The sequence below is a fragment of the Macaca thibetana genome, chromosome 16 (assembly GCF_024542745.1).
Source record: "Macaca thibetana thibetana isolate TM-01 chromosome 16, ASM2454274v1, whole genome shotgun sequence".
Lineage (NCBI taxonomy): Eukaryota > Metazoa > Chordata > Mammalia > Primates > Cercopithecidae > Macaca > Macaca thibetana.
Window position 1 is genome coordinate 22,985,384 of NC_065593.1, and position 24,277 is coordinate 23,009,660.

Below are 24,277 nucleotides of genomic sequence, written 5' to 3' on the forward strand. Positions count from 1 at the left end.
AGTTCTAGTTGTACGTTAAAGTCTCTGATGCTTAAAATGAAAAATTCTAGGATTCAAACAGATTTGCTAGCCACTATGAAACGGCCCCACCTTGTGTGCCTGAACAAAGAGAGTAAAAACAATGCTCCTGGGCGTCCTGGAATAGAAGAGGTATTTCAAATTGGAGGGAAAAGCAAATCTAGTCTTCTGTCCTTCTTCTAAAGCAATCACCTCCATTCAGTTCAACCCAACACTTACCCTATGCAAACCACTGGGACAAATTCTATCAAAAAGCCATCTCTATTTCAGTCCTCATTATCTTCTCCCTCCTGGGGTCTTACAAAATCTGTGGTCTAGCCGGGTGCGGTGGCTCACGCCTGTAATCCCGCCACTTTGGGAGTCTGAGGCGGGCAGATCACGAGGTCAGGAGTTCGAGACCAGCCTGACAAACATGGTGAAACCCCATCTCTACTAAAAACACAAAAATTAGCCAGGCGTGGTGGCACACGCCTGTAATCCCAGCTACTCAGGAGGCCAAGGCAGGAGAATTGTTTGAACCGGGAGGCAGAGGTTGCAGTGAGCCAAGATCGCACCATTGCACTCCAGCCTGGGCAACAGAGCGAGACTCCGTCTCAAAACAAACAAACAAACAAACACCAATCTGTGGCTTATACCATACAAATTGCTCTTAATCAGAGTATTCTTTGTATTGTTTGCAAAGAATTCCTGTGCCACTGGAAAACGAGTTTAAAGGTAATCGAATCTTTCTAACTCCCCAAAAGAATAGGTTAATGCTTAGTGATGAATAGTCCAACAAAATATACTTATTGAGCATCTCCCATTTGTCATCACTGAATTTGCAGAAGTAGAATTTAAAAAGTAAAGGTTTTAATAACCAAAATGTCCTGTATTTCAAGCCCTATCCTCTTGGTTTCTCTCTCTCTTTAATTAATTAATTTTTTTCTTTTTTTTAAATAGAGATCGGGTCTTGCTATGTCACCCACGCTGGTCTTGAACACCTGGCCTCAAACAATCCTCCTGCCTCAGCCTCCCAAATTGCTAGGACTACAGGCATGAACCACTACACCTGTCCTTGTTCCTCTCAACACACTCGAATTGATCAGATCTCAGCATTCAAACTGTCAAAATCCATTTCCAAAATTCAAAGAATTCGTCAACAGTAGCACACTTCTCCCCAAAGATACCCTTATACAATAAGCTCCCCCATGACCAGATGTAGAGACACAATGATTCCCATAATTTCAGAGGCGGCATTCACATCACATCTGCAAAGAACAAAGAGCAGCTCTTGAATCCGAGAGAGCTAAAAACTGAATGCAGTTGCTTGGTTTCCAACTAGCAAGAACTCAGAAGCTGAAATAATCCAAATGACAGGTATAGTTAAACAGTGTAACAAATGCAATGGAATCTTTAAGCCATACATTTTCCAGACCTTGATAGGGACCTGAGAAATAACCTCTCTGCTTAGAGAGCCCTTAAAAACCCCTGCTTTCATTTTATGTTTCATGGGGGTTAATTTTTCTTTCTACCACTACATAGATTTCTTATTGCAGTGCAAAAGAGCCAAGGCAATCACCAGCTTCAGGGAGAATTTAAAAGGATAAAAATTAAACTCTGCTACTGGATGATTCTCTTTATAATACTGAAGCCACAATACATTACGAAATAGTACAAAGAAAGCATACTCTGATGTTTTGCATCCCTTTCACTCTGCATCCCTTTCACTCCACCCACCCATCACCTCCACCAAAAAAACAAACAAAAAATTTAAAACAGGTTGAGCCACACACAGTATGTTTGACTTGAAAGTTTTGATGACACAGCAGCTTACTCTTGCAAATTATGGCAAATATAGAAGCTTAACAGTGACTTAAAATACAGTTATAGGAAAAATAGACTAAGGATAGAAAGGCAGGGAAGCAGGAAAACCCAAGCACCTTTTTAAAAAGACAACAAATGTATTCAGGTACAAGATCTGCATCAGAAACAGTTTTCTTTCTTTTTCTCTGGTAAATGTAAAGACTTACCCTGAAAAGATTTTCCCAATCCCTGGCCCAGCTTCCACCCATGTTTCTGGAGTAAGCAGTGTCCAGTATTATCCTGACAGACAAAACAGAGAGACAAACCAAAAATATTCCAATAGTATATTCTTCCCTGCCTAGTGACATTTAAACATATGATGAGCAAGAGATAATTCTACATATATGCATGCAAAAAGGTGCTAATAATAGGGTAAATGTGCCAAATAAGAGGGACACTAACGTAAAAAGAAAAGCTGGCTAGTATTTTACATGGGAAGACCATATAGGATAAAGGTACTTTCTGATGGTATACTGGGCAACTTTTGTACATAACACTTTAAAATGGAGAAAAAGGGGAAAGGGAAAAGGGGAAGAATAAATTTATGAAGTTTTAAAATAACATTAAAAAGCATAAAATAGGCCAGGCGCGGTGGCTTACACCCGTAATCTCAGCACTTTGGGAGGCCAAGGTGGGCAGATCACCTGAGGTCAGGAGTTCAAGACCAGCCTGACCAACATGGTGAAATCCTGTCTCTACAAAAATACAAAAATTAGCCGAGCATGATGGTGGGTGCCTATAATCCCAGCTACTCAGGAGGCTGAGGCACAAGAATTGCTGGAACCCCAGAGGCGGAGGTTGCAGTGAGCCAAGATCGTGCTATTGCACTCCAGTCTGGGCGACACAGCAAGACTCTGTCTCACATTAAAAAAAAAACGTAAAATCAAAGTACATATACAGTCATATCTACCACCTAAACAGCACCACTTTAAGATTCTATTTTAAAGAAAATATGCATTGTGTTTAGTTGTTTTATGTGTCAGGCTTTCATGATACAAAGTAAGTTGTAAGTGTAAGACTGTCCCACCACTAGAAATGAAAAAACAATCAGAGCAAAATCCAGGCTAGACTTGATTGGTTTAAAAAAAATAAAGTGTGTCTCTCTCTATATATAGTATATATATATACACACACACACACATATATATTATATATATATATTTATATAATCCCAGCTACTTGGGAGGCTGAGAAAGAATTGCTTGGCCCTAGGGCGCAGAGGTTGCAATGAGGCAAGATGTCGCCACTGCACTCCAGCCTGGGCAACAGATCGAGACTCCCTCTCCATAAATGAATAAATAAATAGGGTCATTAGTGCATGCAGTGGGGAGAAACCAACACACATAATGTCTCATCTTCCCAGGAGCACACTGGAAAAGGTATTTCAATGTAAACTACATGAAAAAAATGCTAAAAACAACAATTAAACGTCAGCTTTTGTTTAAGGGGTCAAGGTACCGGAAACATCTGCAGTCCTTTGTCCAATTCTTTGCTTTTTACAGTTATTGTGAAGTACCAAGACAAGGCTAAAATAAGCACTAACTGTGTCAGAAAAAATGGTGCTATACATTCAAAGGAAAAGATTGAAAATTTCTAAACACAAAATATTCTATATGTATTAAAATGTAATTTATAGTATTAATCTAGAAATGATTAAAAGTCTCAATATAAGTAATGTTAGCAGAAAACAAAGCTAAACCATTTGAAAATAATCTCATATTTCCTGAAATCAATTTATAAAGCTGATTAAACCACACATTTCTGCATTAAAACCAAATGTTGCACATTAAATTGTTTGTCTTACATCTCCATATTCAACGATAAAATGTTCTTTGGAGTCACTGAGGAAAGATGGGCGGATCACGAGGTCAGGAGATCAAGACCATCCTGGCTAACACGGTGAAACCCCGTCTCTACTAAAAATACAAGAAAATTAGCCGGGCGAGGTGGCCGGCGCCTGTAGTCCCAGCTACTCGGGAGGCTGAGGCAGGAGAATGGCGTGAACCCGGGGGTCGGAGCTTGCAGTGAGCCGAGATCGGGCCACTGCACTCCAGCCTGGGGCACAGAGCAAGACTCCGTCTCAAAAAAAAAAAAAAAAAAAAAAAAAAGAAAACATTGTTTTACTGTTATCTTCTCTAACTAGAAGTTAGAAGGAGATTAAGCCTTTCACTTGTTCAGTTTTGTTTTGTTTTTAAAGGAAAGTTTCCTTCTTTATTATAGCATACAACCTGGAGAACTGGGCTAAGCAGCTGATTATTTCATTGATGGGGGAAAATCAGGACACTTTTTTTTTTTTTTTTTTTTTTTGATACAGGTGTTGCTCTGTTGCCCGAGCTGGTGTACAGTGGTACAATTATAGCTAACTGCAGCCTTGACCTTCCGGGCTCAAGCAATCCTCCCACCTCAGCCGCATGAGTAGCTGGGATTATAGGCACACACGACCTTCGCTGGCTACTTTTTAAATTTTTGTAGAGATGAGGTTTCATTATGTTGCCCAGGATGATCTAGAACTCCTGGGCTCAAGCAATTCTCCCTTCTCAGCCTCCCAAAGTGCTGGGATTACAGGGATGAGCCCAGGGTATTTTTAAAAAAACAAAAACTGGAGGCAAACTCTAATGAAAAATTTATTTCTAAAACAAAATATATATTGTTTTAAATATACATATATATATACACACACACACATATAAAATCATTACGGTGCACGAAAGTTTGCTGCAAGTTATTTTTGCTACATATGAACTGAAAGAATTAGAAACACTACTGATCCCAAGCACTGACTTCCACATTCCTACACATCACAAAAACTTAATGTAACACTACTGCTGCTGCGGCTTCTTCCCTTCTTACCTCCCAAATGAACTGCCAGGAAAAGCACTCCCTTACCCAGTGCTCAGCGTCTATTTACAACTTTCTTACCCCCGCAAAAAGAAAAGATTAAAAGTCTCAATATAAGTAATGTTTGCAGAAAACAAAGGTAAACAGGCCCTTATTTTACCACTATGAAAACACAGTTACCTGTGCAGAAAATCCTTATTTCATATCATAATTCCTGCAACTGAATAATTCTAGAAGGGACAAGGATAGCAGAATGACTCTAAGAGTATATGGTTGACTAAATTATTGTTTAATCTCTCACTATTTTTTTTTTTTTTTTTTTTTGAGACTGAGTCTTGCTGTATCACCCAGGCTGGAGTGCAGTGACTCACTGCAAACTCCACCTCCTGGGTTCACGCCACTCTCCTGCCTCAGCCTCCCAAGTAGCTGGGATTACAGGTGCCCACCACTACGCCCAGCTAATTTTTGTATTTTTAGTAGAGAAGCCATTTCACCAAGTTGGCCAGGCTGGTCTCGAACTCCTGATCTCAACTGATCCGCCCACCTCGGCCTCCCAAAGTGCTGGTATTATAGGCGTGAGCCACCCGCCTGGCCTTGTTTAATCTCTTAATAGACCCATGTTGTAACTATATTTGGCACCAAGATTTAAGTATTAAACAATGCTGACAAAAATTGTTCCCTCCCTCCCATTTTGTTGTTGTTGTTATGTTTTGTTTTGTTTTGTTTTAAGAAAACTCAATCTTTGGCTAAGTGGAGATGAGACATTATGCTGACTGTGTTATATTATGAATGCACTAAAATAAACATACAGATGAAGCAGTATGCTATTTCCAAAAGCAGTCCAAGTGGAGTGAGAGTATTTCCGTACGAACCTGGCTTTCAAAACTGGGCTGTCAAAAGAACAGTTAAATGTAACACAAAGTAAGAAACTGTCCAATCACAGTTGATTGATGGTCTTTTTTTAAAATCTTGTTTTCAATTCACTGCTTGCAAGTAATGTATGTATTAAAGAAGAGTGAAAGCATAAGTAAATTCACGAGTCAAGGCCAGCTGAGAGATTCAAGGAGAAGCATGTTGTGACTGACAACAGTGAAAGGAAAAGCAAATTTTAAAGGGAGAAGGAGGAAAAAAGAAAAAAAATAAGGTTATATACATTAGCATCATTTAAAACCACTCAAGAGGATGGCTGTCATCTTCTCAGAAAAAAAATGGTAGTGGCATTTCTCTTCAAAAACTTTAGGTTAAAACTGTTATTTAATTAAATCTACTTTCTCAGGGACTATAATAAAATATTTAACAGGCCACTCTAAGTCTTTCCAATCATAACAAAGGCAACAGAAACAACAGACACTTCTCCCAGAATCCCCTCCCCTCGTCAACCTCCTAGGGCAAGTGGATTACCAACACAGAAAACCGGGACCTTTCTTATCATTTCAAAACTACCTGCTTTTGGAGGAAAAGAGGCAGCTCTGTGACTCTGCAGGAAGGGCTAGTATTTAGTATAGTCCCCTTTCCCACCAATAAAAGAAAAAAGGTTGGCCGGGCACGGTGGCTCACGCCTGTAATCCCAGCACTTTGGGAGGCTGAGGCGGGCGGATCACGAGGTCAGGAGATCAAGACCATCCTGGCTAACACGGTGAAACCCCGTCTCTACTAAAAATACAAAAAATTAGCCGGGGATAAGTGGTGGGTGCCTGTAGTCCCAGCTACTCGGGAGGCTGAGGCAGGAGAATGGCGTGAATATGGGAGGCGGAGCTTGCAGTGAGCTGAGATCGGGGCACTGCACTCCAGCCTGGGCTACAGAGCAAGACTCTGTCTCGAAAAAAAAAAAAAAAAGAAAAGAAAAAGCAAAGAAAAAAGATTTTATAAACACTTGTCAAAAGTCCAATAGGCTTAAGGTAAGGTTTTATAAATATTCATCAAAAATCAAAGAGGCTTAAGGATGATGGGTAACACAAGAAGGCACATCAAAATAACTTATAACAATAAGTAAAAACAAACCAGACTTGTTTACCTCGGAAATGATCAAAACTTTCTCTGAGAAAGAACAAGAAACTCAATAACCAGTCTGTGAGAAACAAGCAATCTATTCTCTCTGCTTAGTACTGTGATTTTTTCAATTATTTCCATGGATGCTTTTTTTTTTCTTTTTTTTGTGAGATGAAGTCTCACTGTCACCCAGGCTGGAGTGCAGTGGTGCAATCTCAGCTTACTGCAACCTCCGCCTCTTGAGTAGCTGTGACTAGAGGCATGTGCCATCATGCCCAGCCAATCTTTTTTTTTGTATTTTCAGTACAGAGGGGGTTTTCCCCATGTCGGCCAGGCTGGTCTTGAACTCCTGATCTCAAGTGATCCGCCCGCTCAGCCTCCCAAAGTGTTGGGATTACAGGCCTAAGCCACCGCGACTAGTCCATGGATGCTACGTTTTTATTTTTATTTTTTGAGATGGAGTCTCGCTCTGTTGCCCAGGCTGGAGTGCAGTGGTGTGATCTCAGCTCACTACAGCCTCCGCCTCCCGAGTTCAAGCGATTCTCCTGCCTCAGCCTCCTGAGACCCTGGGATTACAGGCACATGCCACCACGCCTGGCTAATTTTTGTATTTTTAGTAGAGACAGGGTTTCACCATGTTGGTCAGTCTGGTCTTGAACTCCTGACCTCGTGATCCACCTGCCTCGGCCTCCCAAAGTGCTGGGATTACAGGCTGAGCCACTGCGCCCGGCCCATGGATGCTATTTATAGCACTAAGTTGGTACAAGTAGCTTATGGCTCAGACATGTAATCTAGACAGAACAAGGGCAATGAATACTAAATTTCTTTCTGTTTTTTTTTTTTTTTTTTTTTTTTTTGAGACAGGGTCTTGCTCTGTCACCCAGGCTGGGGTGCAGCGGCATGGTCACACAGCTCCTGCATCCTTGACCTGCCGTGCTCCCATGCCCAACCAATTTATTTCTAAAGTAGTAATTATTTTGAAAAATTTTTTTTTAAAGTAACTGTTTACTTAATTTCAGTTACTATAATAATGACTAAAAATCTTTTGGCTTTTTTTAAATAAAATATGTAATTTGGGGTTTAATTATAATCTCATAGAACCAAAAATAAATTATAGAAACTTTTTAAAAACTATCGGCCGGGCACGGTGGCTCACACCTGTAATCCCTGCACTTTGGGAGGCTGAGGTAGGCGGATCACCTGAGGTCAGGAGTTCGAGACCAGCCTGGCCAACATATAGTGAAACCCTGTCTCTACTAAAAATACAAAAATTAACTGGGCATAGTGGTGCACGCCTGTAGTCCCAGCTACATGGGAAGCTGAGGCAGGAGAATCGCTTGAACCCAGAAGAAAGAGGTTGCAGCGAGCTGAAATCATGCCACCGCACTCTAGCCTGGGCGACAGAGCAAGACTCCATCTCTCAAAAGAAGCGTGCACACACACACACACACACACACACACAACTCGTGGTTTACAACTAACAAAGACGCATTATACAAGTAGGTTGCTTATAATTTTTTTTCTTCTCAAGAGTCAACTTGATATAATTTAAATGTACATGGAAGAATTGCAAAGGAATCCTACTTTTAATTAATAAGGCAACTGAATTTTGACAAAGGGTAATACACAAAAAGCTGGTTTTCTACATAATTCAGAGTTCTCACAAACCACCTATTTGTTTTCTCTCTCTGCTCAAGACCCCAAACTGGTGGCTATGTGGCCTGTTCTTTGGTTGGAAATGAAGTTCTTCTAATTGGGAGGCTGAGGCATGAGAATCGCTTGAACCTGGGAGGTGGAGGTTGCAGTGAGCTGAGATCGCACCACTGCACTCCAGCCTGAGCAACAGATTGACACTCTGGCTCAAGAAAAAAAAAAAGTTTTTTTTAAAAAAAAAGAACATTATTTAAAATTTTACTCCCAAATGATCAGGCAACAAAAATAAGATCCCTCTTATCTTGTGTGTCCTACTTCTTTTTCTTGTATTACATATTTGTTTATTCTCCCAGATCCTATGTCCTACTTCTATCTAATACAATATAGGCTATGAAGCTCCTCCTCCTCCTTCCTAAACTGCCACATCACAAATAATGCATATATTTATGTGTTTCAGAAGTAAATTTTCATTAGAAGTATAATTATTAATATACATTTCTGAACATCCATTTATTTATTTAAAAAATTAAATATCCAGCCTGAGTACTAGGTACTATTTGCTATTTTAAGTGGAGAAAGTAGCACTATTTAATAAATAAGGCATATATCAATTCTCCTATTCACTGAGGTTATTCAACAATGATTACTCAATTAGACTGCCTCTGATAGTGTTCTCCCTATGATATGTGTTAGAAAAAAATCCTGGACATTGTGAGAGGTAAAACAGCATTAGCCTCACGTGCCACAGGAATAAATTTTCCAAAAATCTTTCAGTGTAGCCCCCTCTAAGAAGGCTTAAAAATGTTAAATATCATTTAATTTAGTGGTTTAAAAAAATCTTTTTTGAGTATAGTAATGATGAATACTAGTTTGCAAATTTCATCTAATTAAATTTCCTGCTACTGTTGAGTACCCACAGAATTATAGCTTGTGTAAGAATATTAACCAACCATGCATCTTGTAGAATATGGTACTGGGGAGTTGATTCTGATAGCTCTGTTTTTAAACTTCAACCCCCCTAAGTTTTAAAATTAAAATGGAAAAATTATTTTTCAAATACAAGATACTGATCTAGCCTACAGATTCATTATTGTGATAATCCCCAAAATAATACAGAACAAGACACAAACCAGTGATTTTTACCTTAGCAAAGTGAGCTTGGCATTTTATCCTTATGTCAAAACACAAGACTAGGCTTTCAGTGAAACAGCCGATGAGAATTCTCCCTTTGCAGCATTATCACATGTGCCATCAATTATCGCCATGCCTAAGTCTAGCATCATGCCAGCACATTAAGACAGAAGGTACTCTATGCAGTTTTCACTGGACCAGAAGGACAGAAATAAGAAAGGGAGGTGGAGTCCAGGTGCGGTGGCTCACGCCTGTAATCCTAGCACTTTGGGAGGTCCAGTCAGGGGGATCGCCCAAGGTTAAGAGCTCGAAACCACCCTGGCCAACATGGTGAAACCTCATCTCTACCAAAAATACAAAAATTAGCCAGGGCATGGTGGTGGGTGCCTGTAATCCCAGGTACTTGGGAGGCTGAGGCAGGAGAATCGCTTGAACTCAGGAGGCGGAGGTTGCAGTGAGCCAAGATCACGCCACTGGGTGACAGAGCAAACACTCTATCTCAAAAAAAAAAAAAAAAAAAAAAAGGAGAGTGGCAGATGGAGAGAAAGAAGAGAAGAAATTTTAAAAAGGCAGACCGTGCAAAACAAACCAGATCATGGCTGCTTAGCTAGTATGGGCCAACGGCTGTGGAAGAAAAATGTTGTACACCCCAAGTTGTGTAAATTTCTATAAACATCTAAACACACAAACACACACAACACCAACCTAATTAGGAACATTAATATATGTTGATCCTTTACTATGTTACAGTTTTGAAAATAAAAGCTAAAGCTAAACTATCTGCACTCTCTAAATTGCCTTCTTATTTTCCTAAGAAGCTAGTGTTTCTTAAGGGGAAGAGGGCTTGTCATGATGGTTATAAAGATTAAGATTCCCTCTTTGACTTTTTTTCCCCACTAAAGTTTTACCAATAACTCACTGAAACCCTTTTGAATATGCACACTTAAGCACAAATAGTAAAGGCTGACAATAATGAGAAGTTCATTTTAACAATGGACTGTTATTTAAAAATAATGTTTTTCAAAATAAAAATAATGTTCAAATATTTAGCTTTTTTTTTCTTTTTGAGACAGTTTTGTTCTTGTTGCCCAGGTTGGAGTGCAATGGTGTGGTCTCTGCTCACTGCAACCTCCAGCTCCTGGGTTCAAGGAATTCTCCTGCCTCAGCCTCCCAAGTAGCTGGGATTACAGGTGCCCGCTACCATGCCCAGCTAATTTTTTTGTATTTTTGGTAGAGACGAGATTTCACCATGTTGGCCAGGCTGGTCTTGAACTCCTGACCTCGGGTGATCCACCCACCTCAGCCTCCCAAAGTGTTGGGATTACAGGTGTGAGCCATCGCACCTAGCCGAAGTTTTGTTTTGTTTTGTTTTGTTTTGTTTTTTTGAGACGGAGTCTGGCTCTGTCGCCCAGGCTGGAGTACAGTGGCCGGATCTCAGCTCTCTGCAAGCTCCGCCTCCCGGGTTCACGCCATTCTCCTGCCTCAGCCTCCCGCGTAGCTGGGACTACAGGCGCCCGCCACCTCGCCCGGCTAATTTTTTTTTGTATTTTTTAGTAGAGACGGGGTTTCACTGGGTTATCCAGGATGGTCTCGATCTCCTGACCTCATGATCCGCCCGTCTCGGCCTCCCAAAGTGCTGGGATTACAGGCTTGAGCCACCGCGCCCGGCCTTGTTTTGTTTTTAAACTAAGAGCCAGGTAAATAAATCTCCTTGTTCTATTGCTTGATATCATCAGTGTCTAAAACTAAGCAGCGTGAAAAGATAGAAATAATCAACTTTTGACAAATACTAGACATTTCTTAAGCTACAGAGCCCAAACTTGCCATATTTCACAAGAGTCTGGTAAATAAAACGTATTACTCCTTAACTGTTTCTTTTTTTTCTTTTTTTTTTTTTTTGAGACAGAGATTCGCTCTCTCGCCCAGGCTGGAGTGCAGTGGTACGATCTCAATCTCAGCTAACTGCAACCTCCACCTTTCGGGTTCAAGTAATTCTGGTTCCTCAGCCTCCCAAGTAGCTAGGATTACAGGCGTGCACCACCACGCCCAGCTAATTTTTGCTATTTTTGTAGAGATAGGGTTCACCATATTGGCCAGGCTGCTCTCAAATTCCCAACCTCAGGTGATCCGCCCACCTCAACCCCCCAAAGTGCTGCAATATGGGTGTGAGCTGCTGCGTTGGGCCCTTAACTGTTTCTAATGGAACTTTAAAAATTGTGTTTCTATATTCTACTTATGTAGGAACATTTCATACAAAATTATATTGCCCAGGAAATGTGAATCTATAAAGGATCAAAATATATTTTACTTCTTCATTCAATTCACAAAATGCTAAACTTTAACTTGCTACCTTCAACAAAATATTAGTATGGGCCAAAAAGATATTTTTCCCCCATCAAAATTCTAATGTGTTTCTAGATTGTTTTGAACTGATTTCCCAACATATTAAATATTAGATTACATCCCAAACTCTATCTGGTTACTGTATGGAATGCAAGAAAACAACTCTAAACTGTATTGGTTATTAACAAGTTCAACCTGATTCACATTAAGTGTCACATGAACACTACCCACCTAACTGGCTAAGACCCGAAATTAAGCAATGATCATCTTATGGATTCTGTAGGCTTATCAAGTGATGCTTGTTCAATTTCCAAGTGTCCCTTTTCATACTGATCAAAGTGATTACCCTGAAAAAAGATGATCACAGCTATTTTTCGAGAGCAATAAATGTCAAATTTATTAAAAGCCTAACCAAACTAAGGGTTATTTTTAAGTTTGTTTTTTGTTTTTGTTTTAACCTAAAAGGAGACTGCAATCATTCCTTTTCAGTAGACAATCAAAACCACACCACAAATTCCAACTTTTAAAAATTTATAAAAACGTATTAGGGCTGGGCACAGTGGCTCATGCCTGCAATCCCACCACTTTGGGAGGCCGAGGCAGGAAGATCACAGGAACCCAATAATTCAAAACTAGCCTGGGCAACACAGTGAAACCCTGTTTCTGCAAAAAAAAAAAAAAAAAAAATTAATTAGCCACACATGGTAGTGTGAACCTGTAGTCCCCACCGTTCAGGAGGCTGAGGTGGGAAGATCACTTGAGCCCAGGAGGTCGAGGCTGCAATGAGCTGTCATCAAGCCACTGCACTCCAAGCCTGGGTGAGAGAATGAGACCCTATTTCAAACAAAACAAAACTTATTAGGAATCTAGGCCTAGTAATCTGAACTTTTCTCCTCCTAACAAGTGTTGAAATTGTAAACTAAAACACTATCAACCATTTGGGACACCAACTGTCTTAGACTGACTACATTAGGAAGACTACGGACTCTTACGAACTGAGGCAGAGCACGCCGGTCCCCCAGAGCCCTCCAGGCTCCTCTGGCCCCCGGCCGGCAAGTGAGCTGGGGGGCTCCAGGACAGGCCGCGGCCTCCGCCCTGCACACACCTGGGGCCCCGCTGTGGCTGCCCCCTGGCCAGGCCCAGGCCTTGAAGCTTCCCCACCCCACCTCAATGACTGACGGCGGCGTCGGCCTCTCTCAGCCGGGATGAAACCCCACCAAGTGGGGCCTTTGGATGGCGGCGGGAGTGGCGGGCCTGGAAGCCTGGCGGCTGCCCGAAAGAACACCAATCAGCGGAGGACCTGAGGGTGCAGAGGCCTGGGAAGGCGGCCTCCCGACGCAGGCAGTCTTGGCCACCTCATTAGGCCTCCGAGCGGCGCAGACCTGGTCCCAGTAACCGCTCTGTCCCCACTGGCTGAGACAACCTAGTCCTAACCTCAACGGACAAAGGCCTTACCGGGCCTGGAAGGCACGCGGAGTCCCAAACGACCACGGGTAGAACGGTTAGCGGCCATCAGACGGTTAGTCTTTGTGCTACTAGACCTTGCTGCTGAAAGAGAGAAATAGTAGAGTAACAGACCGTGTTTGGCCCGTTGGAAATGCCCACCACCCTTTGGGAAGATTTACTGGCCGTTTATAGGAGGCCTGTGTACATAATATGAAAAAGCTGCTCTCAACTCCTCCCCAACCTTTTAATAGCAAATATTTGCCACATCTAGCACTTTTAGATGGAAAGAGCCATGCTGTTTTACATTTATAAGCAATATTGCATTAAATTTTTAATAATGAAGAAAATCAGTCATAATTGTCAGGCCTCTGAGCCCAAGCCTGCAGGTTTACATCCAGTTGGACTGAAGCAACTAAAGAATCACAAAAGAAGTGAAAATGGTCGGTTCCTGCCTTAACTGATAATATTCCACCAGTGTGATTTGTTCCTGCCCCACCTTAACTGAGGTATTAACCTTGTGAAATTCCTTCTCTTGGCTCAGAAGCTCCCCCACTGAGCACCTTGTGACCCCTGCCCCTGCCCACAAGAGAAAAACTCCCTTTGACTGTAATTTTCCACTAACCACCCAAATCCTACAAAACTGCCCCACCCCTATCTTCCTTGCTCTCTTTTGGAACTCAGCCCACCTGCACCCAGGTGATTAAAAAGCGTTATTGCTCACACAAAGCCTATTTGGTAGTCTCTTCACATGGACACGCATGACAATAATAATGAGAGATGAAGCCAGCCGGACTTCCTGGGTCCAGTGGGGACTTCCAGAACTTTTCTGTCTTACCAGAGGTTTGTAAAATGAACCAACAGAGCTCTGTAAAAATGCACCAATCAGTGCTCTGTAGCTAGCCAGAGGTTTGTAAAATGTACCAATCAGTGCTCTGTAAAAATGCACCAATCAGCGCTTTGTAGCTAGCTAGACGTTTGTAAAATGGACCGATCAGTGCTCTGTAAAATGGACCAATCAGCACTCTGTAAAATGGACCAATCAGCAGGACACGGACGGGGACAAATAAGGGAATAAAAGCTGACCACTCCCAACCAGCAGCAGCAACCTTCTGGCCTCCCCTTCCATAGTGTGGAAGTTTTGTTCTTTTGCTCTTCACAATAAATCTTGCTGCTTCTCACTCTTAGGATCCATGCCATCTTTAAGAGCTGTAACACTCACCATGAAGATCTGCGGCTCCATTCTTGAAGTCAGTGAGACCACGAACCCACCAGAAGGAACCAACTCTGGACACAATAATGAAAATAAAACCTATACTTTAATGCTGCTCAATGCTGATCGCATTATTTTAAACTAAAACTGCTAAGACATGAAACTTTAAATCAATTAATACCTCCTGACTTTTCAAGGAATTAAAAACAATCTCTTGACAGTTTCCAAAGCAACTATTCATCAAGATGATCTGCCTAGAGAGATAAACATGCCCATATAATGCTGTATTTGATCATAAGCAAGTTGTCACTGCAACTAAAATAAGTAAAAACAGTTTCAACAAATGATAGTTGCAGACAACTAAGAAGTTCTCTCTAATCATAGTTTTCACAGATCTCCCTGCTTCATTAGGAAGTAATAGCTCATAATTTGATTTTAAATCAAAATATCAATTTTCTGGTTCCCTTCTTGCCATAAAGTATAGGGCTTGAGGATTTGTGAATCCCACAATGACCTAAATCAAAAGACTAAAGACTTCAGTCTTTTGGTCTAGCCTAAATGAATTCAGTGTGTGGAATGATATGATAACTGGAATGCTAACCTAACAAAAAGTTACTTTGCTTTTTCAAGGTAAAATTAAAATTCTAATTGAGGAATCGCACATGTACCCCAGAACTTAAAGTATAATTTAAAAAAAAAAGAAAAAAGAGCCTCTTTACCAAGGACCCGCCAACATGGGCCGCGTTCGCACCAAAACCGTGAAGAAGGCGGCCCAGGTCATCATAGAGAAGTACTACACGCGCCTGGGCAACGACTTCCACACGAACAAGCGCGTGTGCGAGGAGATCGCCATTATCCCCAGCAAGAAGCTCCGCAACAAGATAGCAGGCTATGTCACCCATCTGATGAAGCGGATTCAGAGAGGCCCTGTAAGAGGTATCTCCATCAAGCTGCAGGAGGAGGAGAGAGAAAGGAGAGACAATTACGTTCCGGAGGTCTCAGCCCTGGATCAGGAGATAATTGAAGTAGATCCTGACACTAAGGAAATGCTGAAGCTTTTGGACTTCGGCAGTCTGTCCAACCTGCAGGTCACTCAGCCTACAGTTGGGATGAATTTCAAAACGCCTCGGGGACCTGTTTGAATTTTTTCTGCAGTGCTATATTATTTTCAATAAATCTGGGACAACAGCAAAAAAAAAAAAAAAAAAGAAAAGAAAAAAGAAAAAAAGAACTGGACTTCCCCAGGGAAAAATCCATTTGATGATCAGGCTTCACCGAGTATTCCTTTGTAAACTCCTAGATGAAATTTGCAAGGCAAGCAGGAAAAGCACTGAAATTGCTGAATAGGTGAGCATTATATGCCTGATTCATTAAATGTATGCATTGGTAAATATATGAAAAAAATATGGCCGGGCGCGGTGGCTCAAGCCTGTAATCCCAGCACTTTGGGAGGCCGAGATGGGCGGATCACGAGGTCAGGAGATCGAGACCATCCTGGCTAACACGGTGAAACCCCGTCTCTACTAAAAAAATACAAAAAACTAGCCGGGCGAGGTGGCGGGCGCCTGTAGTCCCAGCTACTCGGGAGGCTGAGGCAGGAGAATGGCGTGAACCCGGGAGGCGGAGCTTGCAGTGAGCTGAGATCCGGCCACTGCACTCCAGCCTGGGCGACAGAGCGAGACTTCGTCTCAAAAAAAAAAAAAAAAAAAAAAATATATATATATATATATATATATATAATTGAATAAATAAAATTCAGTAATGGGGAGCTCTAACATGTAATTTGCCACATTGTATTATAAATGTTAGGTTTCTCTTACGATCTCTGAAGTCCTTGAGTACAAGAACTGAGTCTTGTTAATCCTTTACAAACCTAATACTTAATATGACAGCCAAACACTAGGGAACAATAAGGTGCTAACATGGTGTGGCAATGATGAACAAGTTCTAGAACAAGGTGGTGGGAGTGATGGTTGTACAATATTCTTAATGTACTTAATGCCACTGAACTATATAATTCTTTTTTTTAAGAGGAGGTCTCCCAGCACTTTGGGAGGCTGAGGGGGGCGGATCACTAGGTCAGGAGATCGAGAACATCCTGGCTAACACAGTGAAACCCCCGTCTCTACTAAAAATACAAAAAAAATTAGCCGGGCGCGGTGGCGGGCACCTATAGTCCCAGCTACTCAGGAGGCTGAGGCAGGAGGATGGCGTGAACCCGGGAGGCGGAGCTTGCAGCGAGCCGAGATGGCGCCACTGCACTCTAGCCTGAGCAACAGACCGAGACTCCGTCGGGGCGGGGCGGGGCGGGGCGGGGCGGGGGAAGAGAAGGAGGTCTCGTTATGTTGCTCAGGCTGCCTTCAAACTCCTGGGCTCAAGGAGCCCAGGCTCAGCCTCCTGACTAGCTGGAACTACAGGCTCCACTACACGTGGCTTGAATTATATACTTTAAAATAGTTAAAGTGATAAATTTTATTACATGTATTTTACCACAATAAAAATAATAAAAATAAAATTGTGGCAAAGTCTAGCCAAATGAAGAAACGGAAAAAAAGGAAGAAAAATTGAATAGCAAGGGACAGGAGTATGTTTTCCAAAGACAGAAAAAAAAAAAAAAAAAAAGGACTTAAGAGTAGGTATTTCAGGAATGAGAAAAAGCACTCATCAACAAAAGATTTTAAAAATTTTAAAATAGCTATTAATCCTGAAAGTCTGTCTTAAATTAACCTCAATATTTTGTCCAATGATCTTTTTAAAACAACACCTGCTTCTTGGCATTTTAATTTCTACTACATTTAAATTTTTAAGTTAATTTAAAGGTGTTAATTGCAAAGTACTTCTAAATTACTAAATAATAAACATCCAAATACTGAGACTAGCTCAAACCTCATTATATTATGGAACACCAATGTACAGCCAAATATCAATTCTTTCACTCTACAGGTCTATACAATTTAATGATAAAAGAATAGACAAGGCACAGTGGCTCGTGCGTGTAATTCTAGCACTTTGGGAGGCTGAAGTGGGAGCATTCATTGCCTGAGGCCAGGAAGCTGGACTTTAGCTTGGGCAACATAGTGAGACCTTGTCTCTACAAAAAAATTAACTGGGTGTGGTGGCATGTGCCTGTATTCCTAATCCTATAGTTCTAGCTACTCGGTAAGCTGAGGTTCCTGCCTCACTTTAGCCCAGGGGTTCAAGATTGCAGTGAGCTGATTGAGCCCCTGCACTCAGGCCTAGGTGACAAACCAAGAGTCTGTCTCAAAAAAAAGAAAAAATCTCATCCTAAAAACAATAATTGTGTACTTTTTAAAAGTAATTAAACCTTTAGTTAGTTTGTTTAGAGACAGAGTCTCTCTCTGTCACCCAGGTTGGAGTGCAGTGGGGCCATCATCGCTTACTGTAACCTTGAACTCCTGGGCTCAAGCAATCCTCCCACCTCAGCTAGGACAACAGGAATGCACCACCATGCCAGGCTATGTTTTTGGGTTTTTTTCTTTTTCTTTTTTTCTTTTTTTTTGAGACGGAGTCTTGCTCTGTCACCCAGGCTGGAGTGCAGTGGCACAATCTTGGATCACTGCAATCTCCACCGCCTGAGTTCAAGCGATTCTCCTGCCTCAGCCTCCTGAGTAGCCGGGATCACAGGCATGCATCACCATACCCAACTAATTTTTTGTTTGGTTTGTTTGTTTTAGTTGAAACAGGGTTTCACTATGTTGGCCAGGCTGGTCTCAAACTCTTGACCTCAGGTGATCTGCCTGCCTCGGCCTCACAGAGTGCTGGGATTACATGCCTGAGCCACCGCACCCAAACTGTTTTTGATTTTTGTAGAGAGGGGGTCTCGCTATGGCGCCCAGGTGGTCTCAAACTCCTGGGTTCAAGTGATCCTCCTGCCTCTGCCTCTCAAAATTCTGGGATTACAGGCATAAGCCATCAAGTCTGGCTTACGCATTTAACTTAGGACAACTATGTGATGGTTTTAAACAAAAAGAGAACTGCCCCAAAATGTATCACTATCAAAGAAGATATAAAGCATAAACACAGATTCTTAGAGAACTACCAAGTACTTCTACAAAAAAGAAAATGGGCATCTTCTAGGAAAAACCATTTCAGCTCATCCCTACTCCATGAAAAATCACACAAGTTTTTCCAAACAGATAATGAATCATTAGCAAAATCTTCCTTTAATTTTAGGCTTAAAGTTATTTTAGAAAACCCTTCTGTAGATTACAAACTACTGTCAGCAAATGCCAGGTTCCAAATAAGACACTTGACAAATTTCTAAATTTGTTAGCTAATTAACTTTTCAAATCATTCTGGATCTGTCAGATGCAATACAAATCAGGATTAATAATATAGTTTTAGAGTTTTAGTCCAAAAAAAGACCCACACATCTATGATTAACTAATCTTCAACAGAAGTACAAAGAGAATCCAACACAGAAATGACAGTGTTTTCAATAAATGACACTAGAACTAGGTGTCCATATGCAAAACAAAAAAAGAGCCTCAATCTATACTTTGAATCATAATAAACAATTAACTCCAAATGCACTGCAGACCTAAATGTAAAACTGAAAATGAAATATTCTAGAAGACAAAATACAAAAGAAAGTCTTTGTGACCACAGGCTAGACAAATATTTTCTTAGAGACAACCCAAAAGCACAATATATGAAATAAAAAATTGATAAGCTGGACTGGGAGAAAATATTTACAGAGATTATTCCTTTAAAAAAAAAAATGTGTTGATTTAGAATAACTAAGGGTCTTGCTATCACCCAGGCTACAGGGCAGTGGTGCAATCACGGCTCACTGACTTCCTGGGCTCAATTATTCTCCCACCTCAGCCTCCCAGGTAGCTGGGACTACAGGTGTGCACTAGCACACCTGACTAATTTTTGTTCTTTTTGGTGTGTTTTTTGTTTTGTTTTGTTTTCGGTAGAGACAGGGTTTCACCATGTTGCCTATGTAAATAAAATGAGAAGAGGCTGGTTCATACAAGACAATTTTTATTTTATTCAAGTTAACCATGGTAAAGACTGAGTTCTTTCACATCCTTGCTCTTGTCCACTGTGTTACCCAGGCTGTTTTCAAACTCTTGGGCCCAAGCAGTCCTGTTGCCTCAGCCTCCAGAGTAGCTGAGATTACAGGCCCAGTCTTTTAAAGGTAATTTGCACTGTTAAAATTATGCCCATTAAGGACATTTTTTTGTAAAATGCTTTTCTCGAGACATTTTGTTAGACCGAACTCATAGGCAGAATTAAAAAAAAAATTTTTTTTTTTGTTTCATAAGAACTTTAATCTTACCTCTAGATATGTTATCTAGTCTGACAGCCTGGTCACAGGTGAGGAAAGGTTGTGCTAGCAATGTGTTTAATTTTTTAGTACATTGTGGCCCCTTTTATTAAAATATACTATTAAACACAAATAATACAAAAGTAAAACAGATATTCTTAAAAGTTCAGGCTACACTGTAACAAGCAAAAACTGAAAGAACACCCTCCTTTCTGTTTCATTTCTTAGAGGTAACCATTGTTTTCAGTTTACCATTCAGTTTTTTAGTAAAGTTTAAAAATTTTTAAATACACATGCTATTTGGAAGAAGTGCTTTAGAAATACTGAATATGAGTTTATTGTAATTATTCACTTTGGTGTTGTTTATACAGATAAACAGACTTTATTTTTTCAAGTAGTTTTAGGTTCACAGCAAAGTTGAGCAGAAAGTAAGGACACGGCCTCCTGCACATTTGTTATAATACATTTCCTACAATAGATGAAAGGTTCACTCTTGGTGTAGTTCTATGCGTTTTGACAAATGTATAGTGACATTTATCTATCATTATAGCATTCACTGCTCAAAAAGACCCCTGGCGTCCACCTGTTCATCCTTTTACTTTCTTCCCCTCAAATTCCTGGCAACTACTGATCTTTTTACTGTTTCCGTAGTTTTGTCTTTTCTAGGATGTCCTATGTTTCCAATCGTTATGGAGCCTTTTCACATTGGCTTCTTTCACATATTCTTGAATATGCATCCAAGGTTCCTCCATGTCTTTTCCTGGCTTGATAGCTCATTTCTTTTTAGTGATAAATAATATTCCACTGTCTGGTATATATATCACAGTTTACTTACCCATTCACCTACTGAAGGACACCTGAATTGTTGCCAAGTTTTGGCAATTATGAATAAAGAATGCTGTAAATATCAGTGTTTTAGTTTTTGTGTAGACATGAATTTTCAGCTCCTTTAGTTAAATACTAAGGAGTGTGATTGCTGGATTGAATAGTAAAAATAGGTTTAACTTTGTAAGAAACTGCCAAACTGTCTTGTCTTCTCTTTCTCTTGACGGTGTCTTTTGCAGAGCAGGGGTTTTAAATTTTAATGAAACCTAACTTACCAATTATTTCTTTCATGGGTGTGTCTTTGGTTTTCCGTTTAAAGTCATCACTAACCCCAGTGACACCTAGTATTTTATTTTTACTTGGTGTCCGTGTCATTGTGATGAGACATTTATTTTAGGGGTAGGAGGAAAATGTTTTGTGCTTCACTACCAGGAATTACTGTGATTGTTGTGATTACTGTGATTGTTTATTTTTGTGGGAGTTGATGGTGTTTATGTTTTTGCGTTAACATTGAAGAAATCAATCAGCCTTTTTAATAGGGTAAATTTAATTCAGCTTAAATCTGCAAATTTGTGGGATTTTAGACCAAGAAATGACATGAAAGAGTGTCTCGTTCAAGCTCATTTTACAAATAAAGGCACAAAGAATGAGGAATAGGACATGATTTGCATGAGGTCATACAGTGAATTAATGAAGACAGGACTTAGAATTGCTGAACTGAGGTGAAAGATGTATTCATAATTTTTCTTGTATAATAAATACTTTTGGTAAGTGTTTATTTCTTATTCTTTTTGACTTGGTGTTGTGGCTCCTAATTTTTAAAACGGCAAGTTTTAAAACAGTGAAAAATATAGTTTTTGCACTTTTCAAGGAATCTATGATCTAGTGGGAAATATGTCCAGAGACATGGGCTTCAATCAGTGTTGCTCACTGGAAAGGGACAAACCTTCAGAGATAGGTTCAGAGGACGTAACAGCGCCACCAAATAGAGGCAATCGGCGGAGGTGGCCTTCAGCCAAATATTAAAATACACAGAGATGGGGGAGGCAAGCAGGGGTGGGGTGAGAAGGGTGGGTGCATTTTAAGTAGACAGAAAGTGAAGCAAAAGCTGGGAGGTGAGGAAAGAGCTTTGTACAGTTGCTGTCAAAGAAGCAAGTGGCCAATTCAACATGGCCTGCTCCAAGTACCTTTCAGCTGGGGTTACAATGCTAGAATTCCCTTTCTGCCACCATTAGGTCCACTGTTAGGCTAATGGTGTTTGTCTCATCACAATATAAATACTTTTTTAAAGGCACTAAACATTGTTCTCATAAGGACGGGGTCATTCTTTCCACAGTTGCCTTCTTTAGTTGACCTCTCTTAGAGCCATTTGCATTCTAAGACTTATCTGACCTCATCAAATTAAGAGCTATGGTCCCCCATTAAAGGAATTTCAAACGGCTGGACATAATTTTTTTGGACAGAGGGACCATCCACTGAAAGTACTTGGCCTTGAAAATCTTTATAGGTAACAAATTTGGCTAGGTGACATTTGGGGATTTTTTTTTTGTTTTAAGACAGGATCGCACTGTTACCCAGGCAGGAGCGCAGTGGTGTAATCACGGCTCACTGCAGCCTTGAACTCCTGGGTTCAAGCCATCCTTCCACCTCAGCCTTTTGAGTAGCTGGGACTACAGGTGCGTACCACCACATCGGCTAATTTTTGTTACAGAGATGGGAGTCTCACTATGTTGCCAGGGCTGGATGAGATGTTTTTTGAGAAGTGGTCACATTGACACCAGTACACTTACCACATTTCCTGCACAAATCCTAGCCCGCACTCCTCCTGCCCCATTGCCCTCCAGCAAGCAGTCATAATTAAGTTCTACAGGGAACTTAATTATAACTTCCCAAGGGAAGGGGAAGCTGGGAGGAGCACAGAGCACCCACCTAACCCACCCCAAGGTAAATTAAAAGGTACCACCATACCCTTAAAGCCATAATGGGTGGAGGGTGGGAGCAGTGCTGCCAGGCCTCTCCAGCTGTGCAGTGTGCCAGCCTAGCCAGGCCTCTCCTGGGCCCTGGGTTTGGTCTGAAGACCTTGCGCAGGAAGGCGTTGCTCTGCCCTAGGGATAGAAGACTTGGCCTCGGGTTGGGCAATTAGGATACCAGGGTTCCAGTCCCTGCCTTGTCACTCTGTGACCTGGGACAAACACCTCTCTGAGCCTCAGTTTCCTCATGAGGTGTTAGGCCTAGATTATCTTTAAAGGCCCACCCAGCTCTTCATGTTTGTTTTTGTTTGTTTGTTTTTTGAGACACAGTCTCGCTCTGTCACTCAGGCTAGAGTGCAGTGGTACGATCTTGGCTCACTGCAACCTCCACCTCCCAGGTTCAACTGATTCTCCTGCCTCAGCTTCCCGTGTAGCTGGGACTACAGGCGCACACCACCATGCCTGGCTAATTTTTGTATTTTTAGTAGAGATGGGGTGTCACCATGTTGGCCAGGCCGGTCTTGAACTCCTGACCTCAGGTGATCCACCCACCGCGGCCTCCTAAAGTGCTGGGATTACAGTCCTGAGCCACCGTGCCCGGCCTTTTTTTTTTTTTTTGAAGACAGAGTTTTGTTCTGTCACCCAGGCTGGAGTGCAATCGCACTATCACGACTCACTGCAACCTTCTGCTCCCAGGTTCAAGCAATTCTCCTGCCTCAGTCTCCTGAGCAGCTGGGACTAGAGGTGTGCACCATATGGCTGGCTAACTTTTGTATTTTCAGCAGAGATAGGGTTTCACCATGTTGGCCAGGCTGGTCTGGAACTCCTGACCTCAGGTAATCCACCTGCCTTGGCCTCTGCTGGGATTATAGGCGTGAACCATCGTGCCCAGCCTTCATGTTCTCATTCAAGTGAATGGTTTGGAGAAGGGAGAGAGGAGCTGTACACAAAAGTCCCCCTTATCCTTGGGAGAACATGTCCCAAGACCCCCCAGTGGAGGCCTGAAACCATAGGTAGTACTGAACCATATTGTTTTCTCCTATACATACAAACTTATGATAAAGTTTAATTTACAAATCAAGCACAGTTAAGACATTAACAATAAAATAGAACAAGTATAACAATATACTGTAATAAATGGTATGTGAATGTGATCGCTCTCAAAATATCTTACTGTACTATAGATCTTAGCAACCTCAGCACTTTTTCCTAAGTCAAAAATCTCTACTTTTTCACATAAAGGAACTTTATGGTTTCTCATTGGCATATCCGAATTGTCACATCACTACCAATGTACGTTAGGGCCTTTGAGAGGAGTCTCACTGTTGCGGAGGCTGGAGTGCAGTGAAGTGATCATAGCTCACTGCTGCCTCAAACTCCTGGGCTCAAGGGATCCTCCCAACTCAGCCTCCTAAGTAGCTGGGACTATAGGCATGCTACCATGCCCAACTAATTTTTTTTAAAGAGATGGGGTCTTGCTATGTTGCCCAGGCTGGTCTTAAACTCCTGGCCTCAAGGGATCCTCCTGCCTCCACCTCCCAAAGTGATTACAGGTATGAGCCACCACGGGTTACTTGAACACAAGCACTGCAATACCTCAATGGTCAATTTGATAACCAAGATGGCTACTAAGTGACCAATACGAGGGGAATGGGAACAGAGTGGAGTCTGAAGAGCAAATTGCCTTTAAGATTTATGTTGTGAACAAAATGGCCT

The 24,277-nt window shown here is 41.4% G+C and overlaps 2 protein-coding genes across 2 annotated transcripts in view; both read left to right on the forward strand.

Moving 5' to 3' along the window:
* Positions 1 to 24,277, forward strand: part of TMEM199 (transmembrane protein 199) — a 345,481-nt gene that overhangs the window by 273,612 nt on the left and 47,592 nt on the right. The window lies entirely within an intron of this gene.
* On the forward strand, positions 15,205 to 15,696 carry LOC126938745 (40S ribosomal protein S17-like). Its single transcript, XM_050763274.1, has one exon. It carries the CDS (start codon positions 15,205 to 15,207, stop codon positions 15,610 to 15,612), a length of 408 nt encoding a protein of 135 aa, XP_050619231.1. The 3' UTR covers positions 15,613 to 15,696.

Bases quoted from the DNA above. Each gene is read 5' to 3' on its own strand.
- LOC126938745 (XM_050763274.1), top strand. From the start codon at position 15,205: ATGGGCCGCGTTCGCACCAAAACCGTGAAGAAGGCGGCCCAGGTCATC.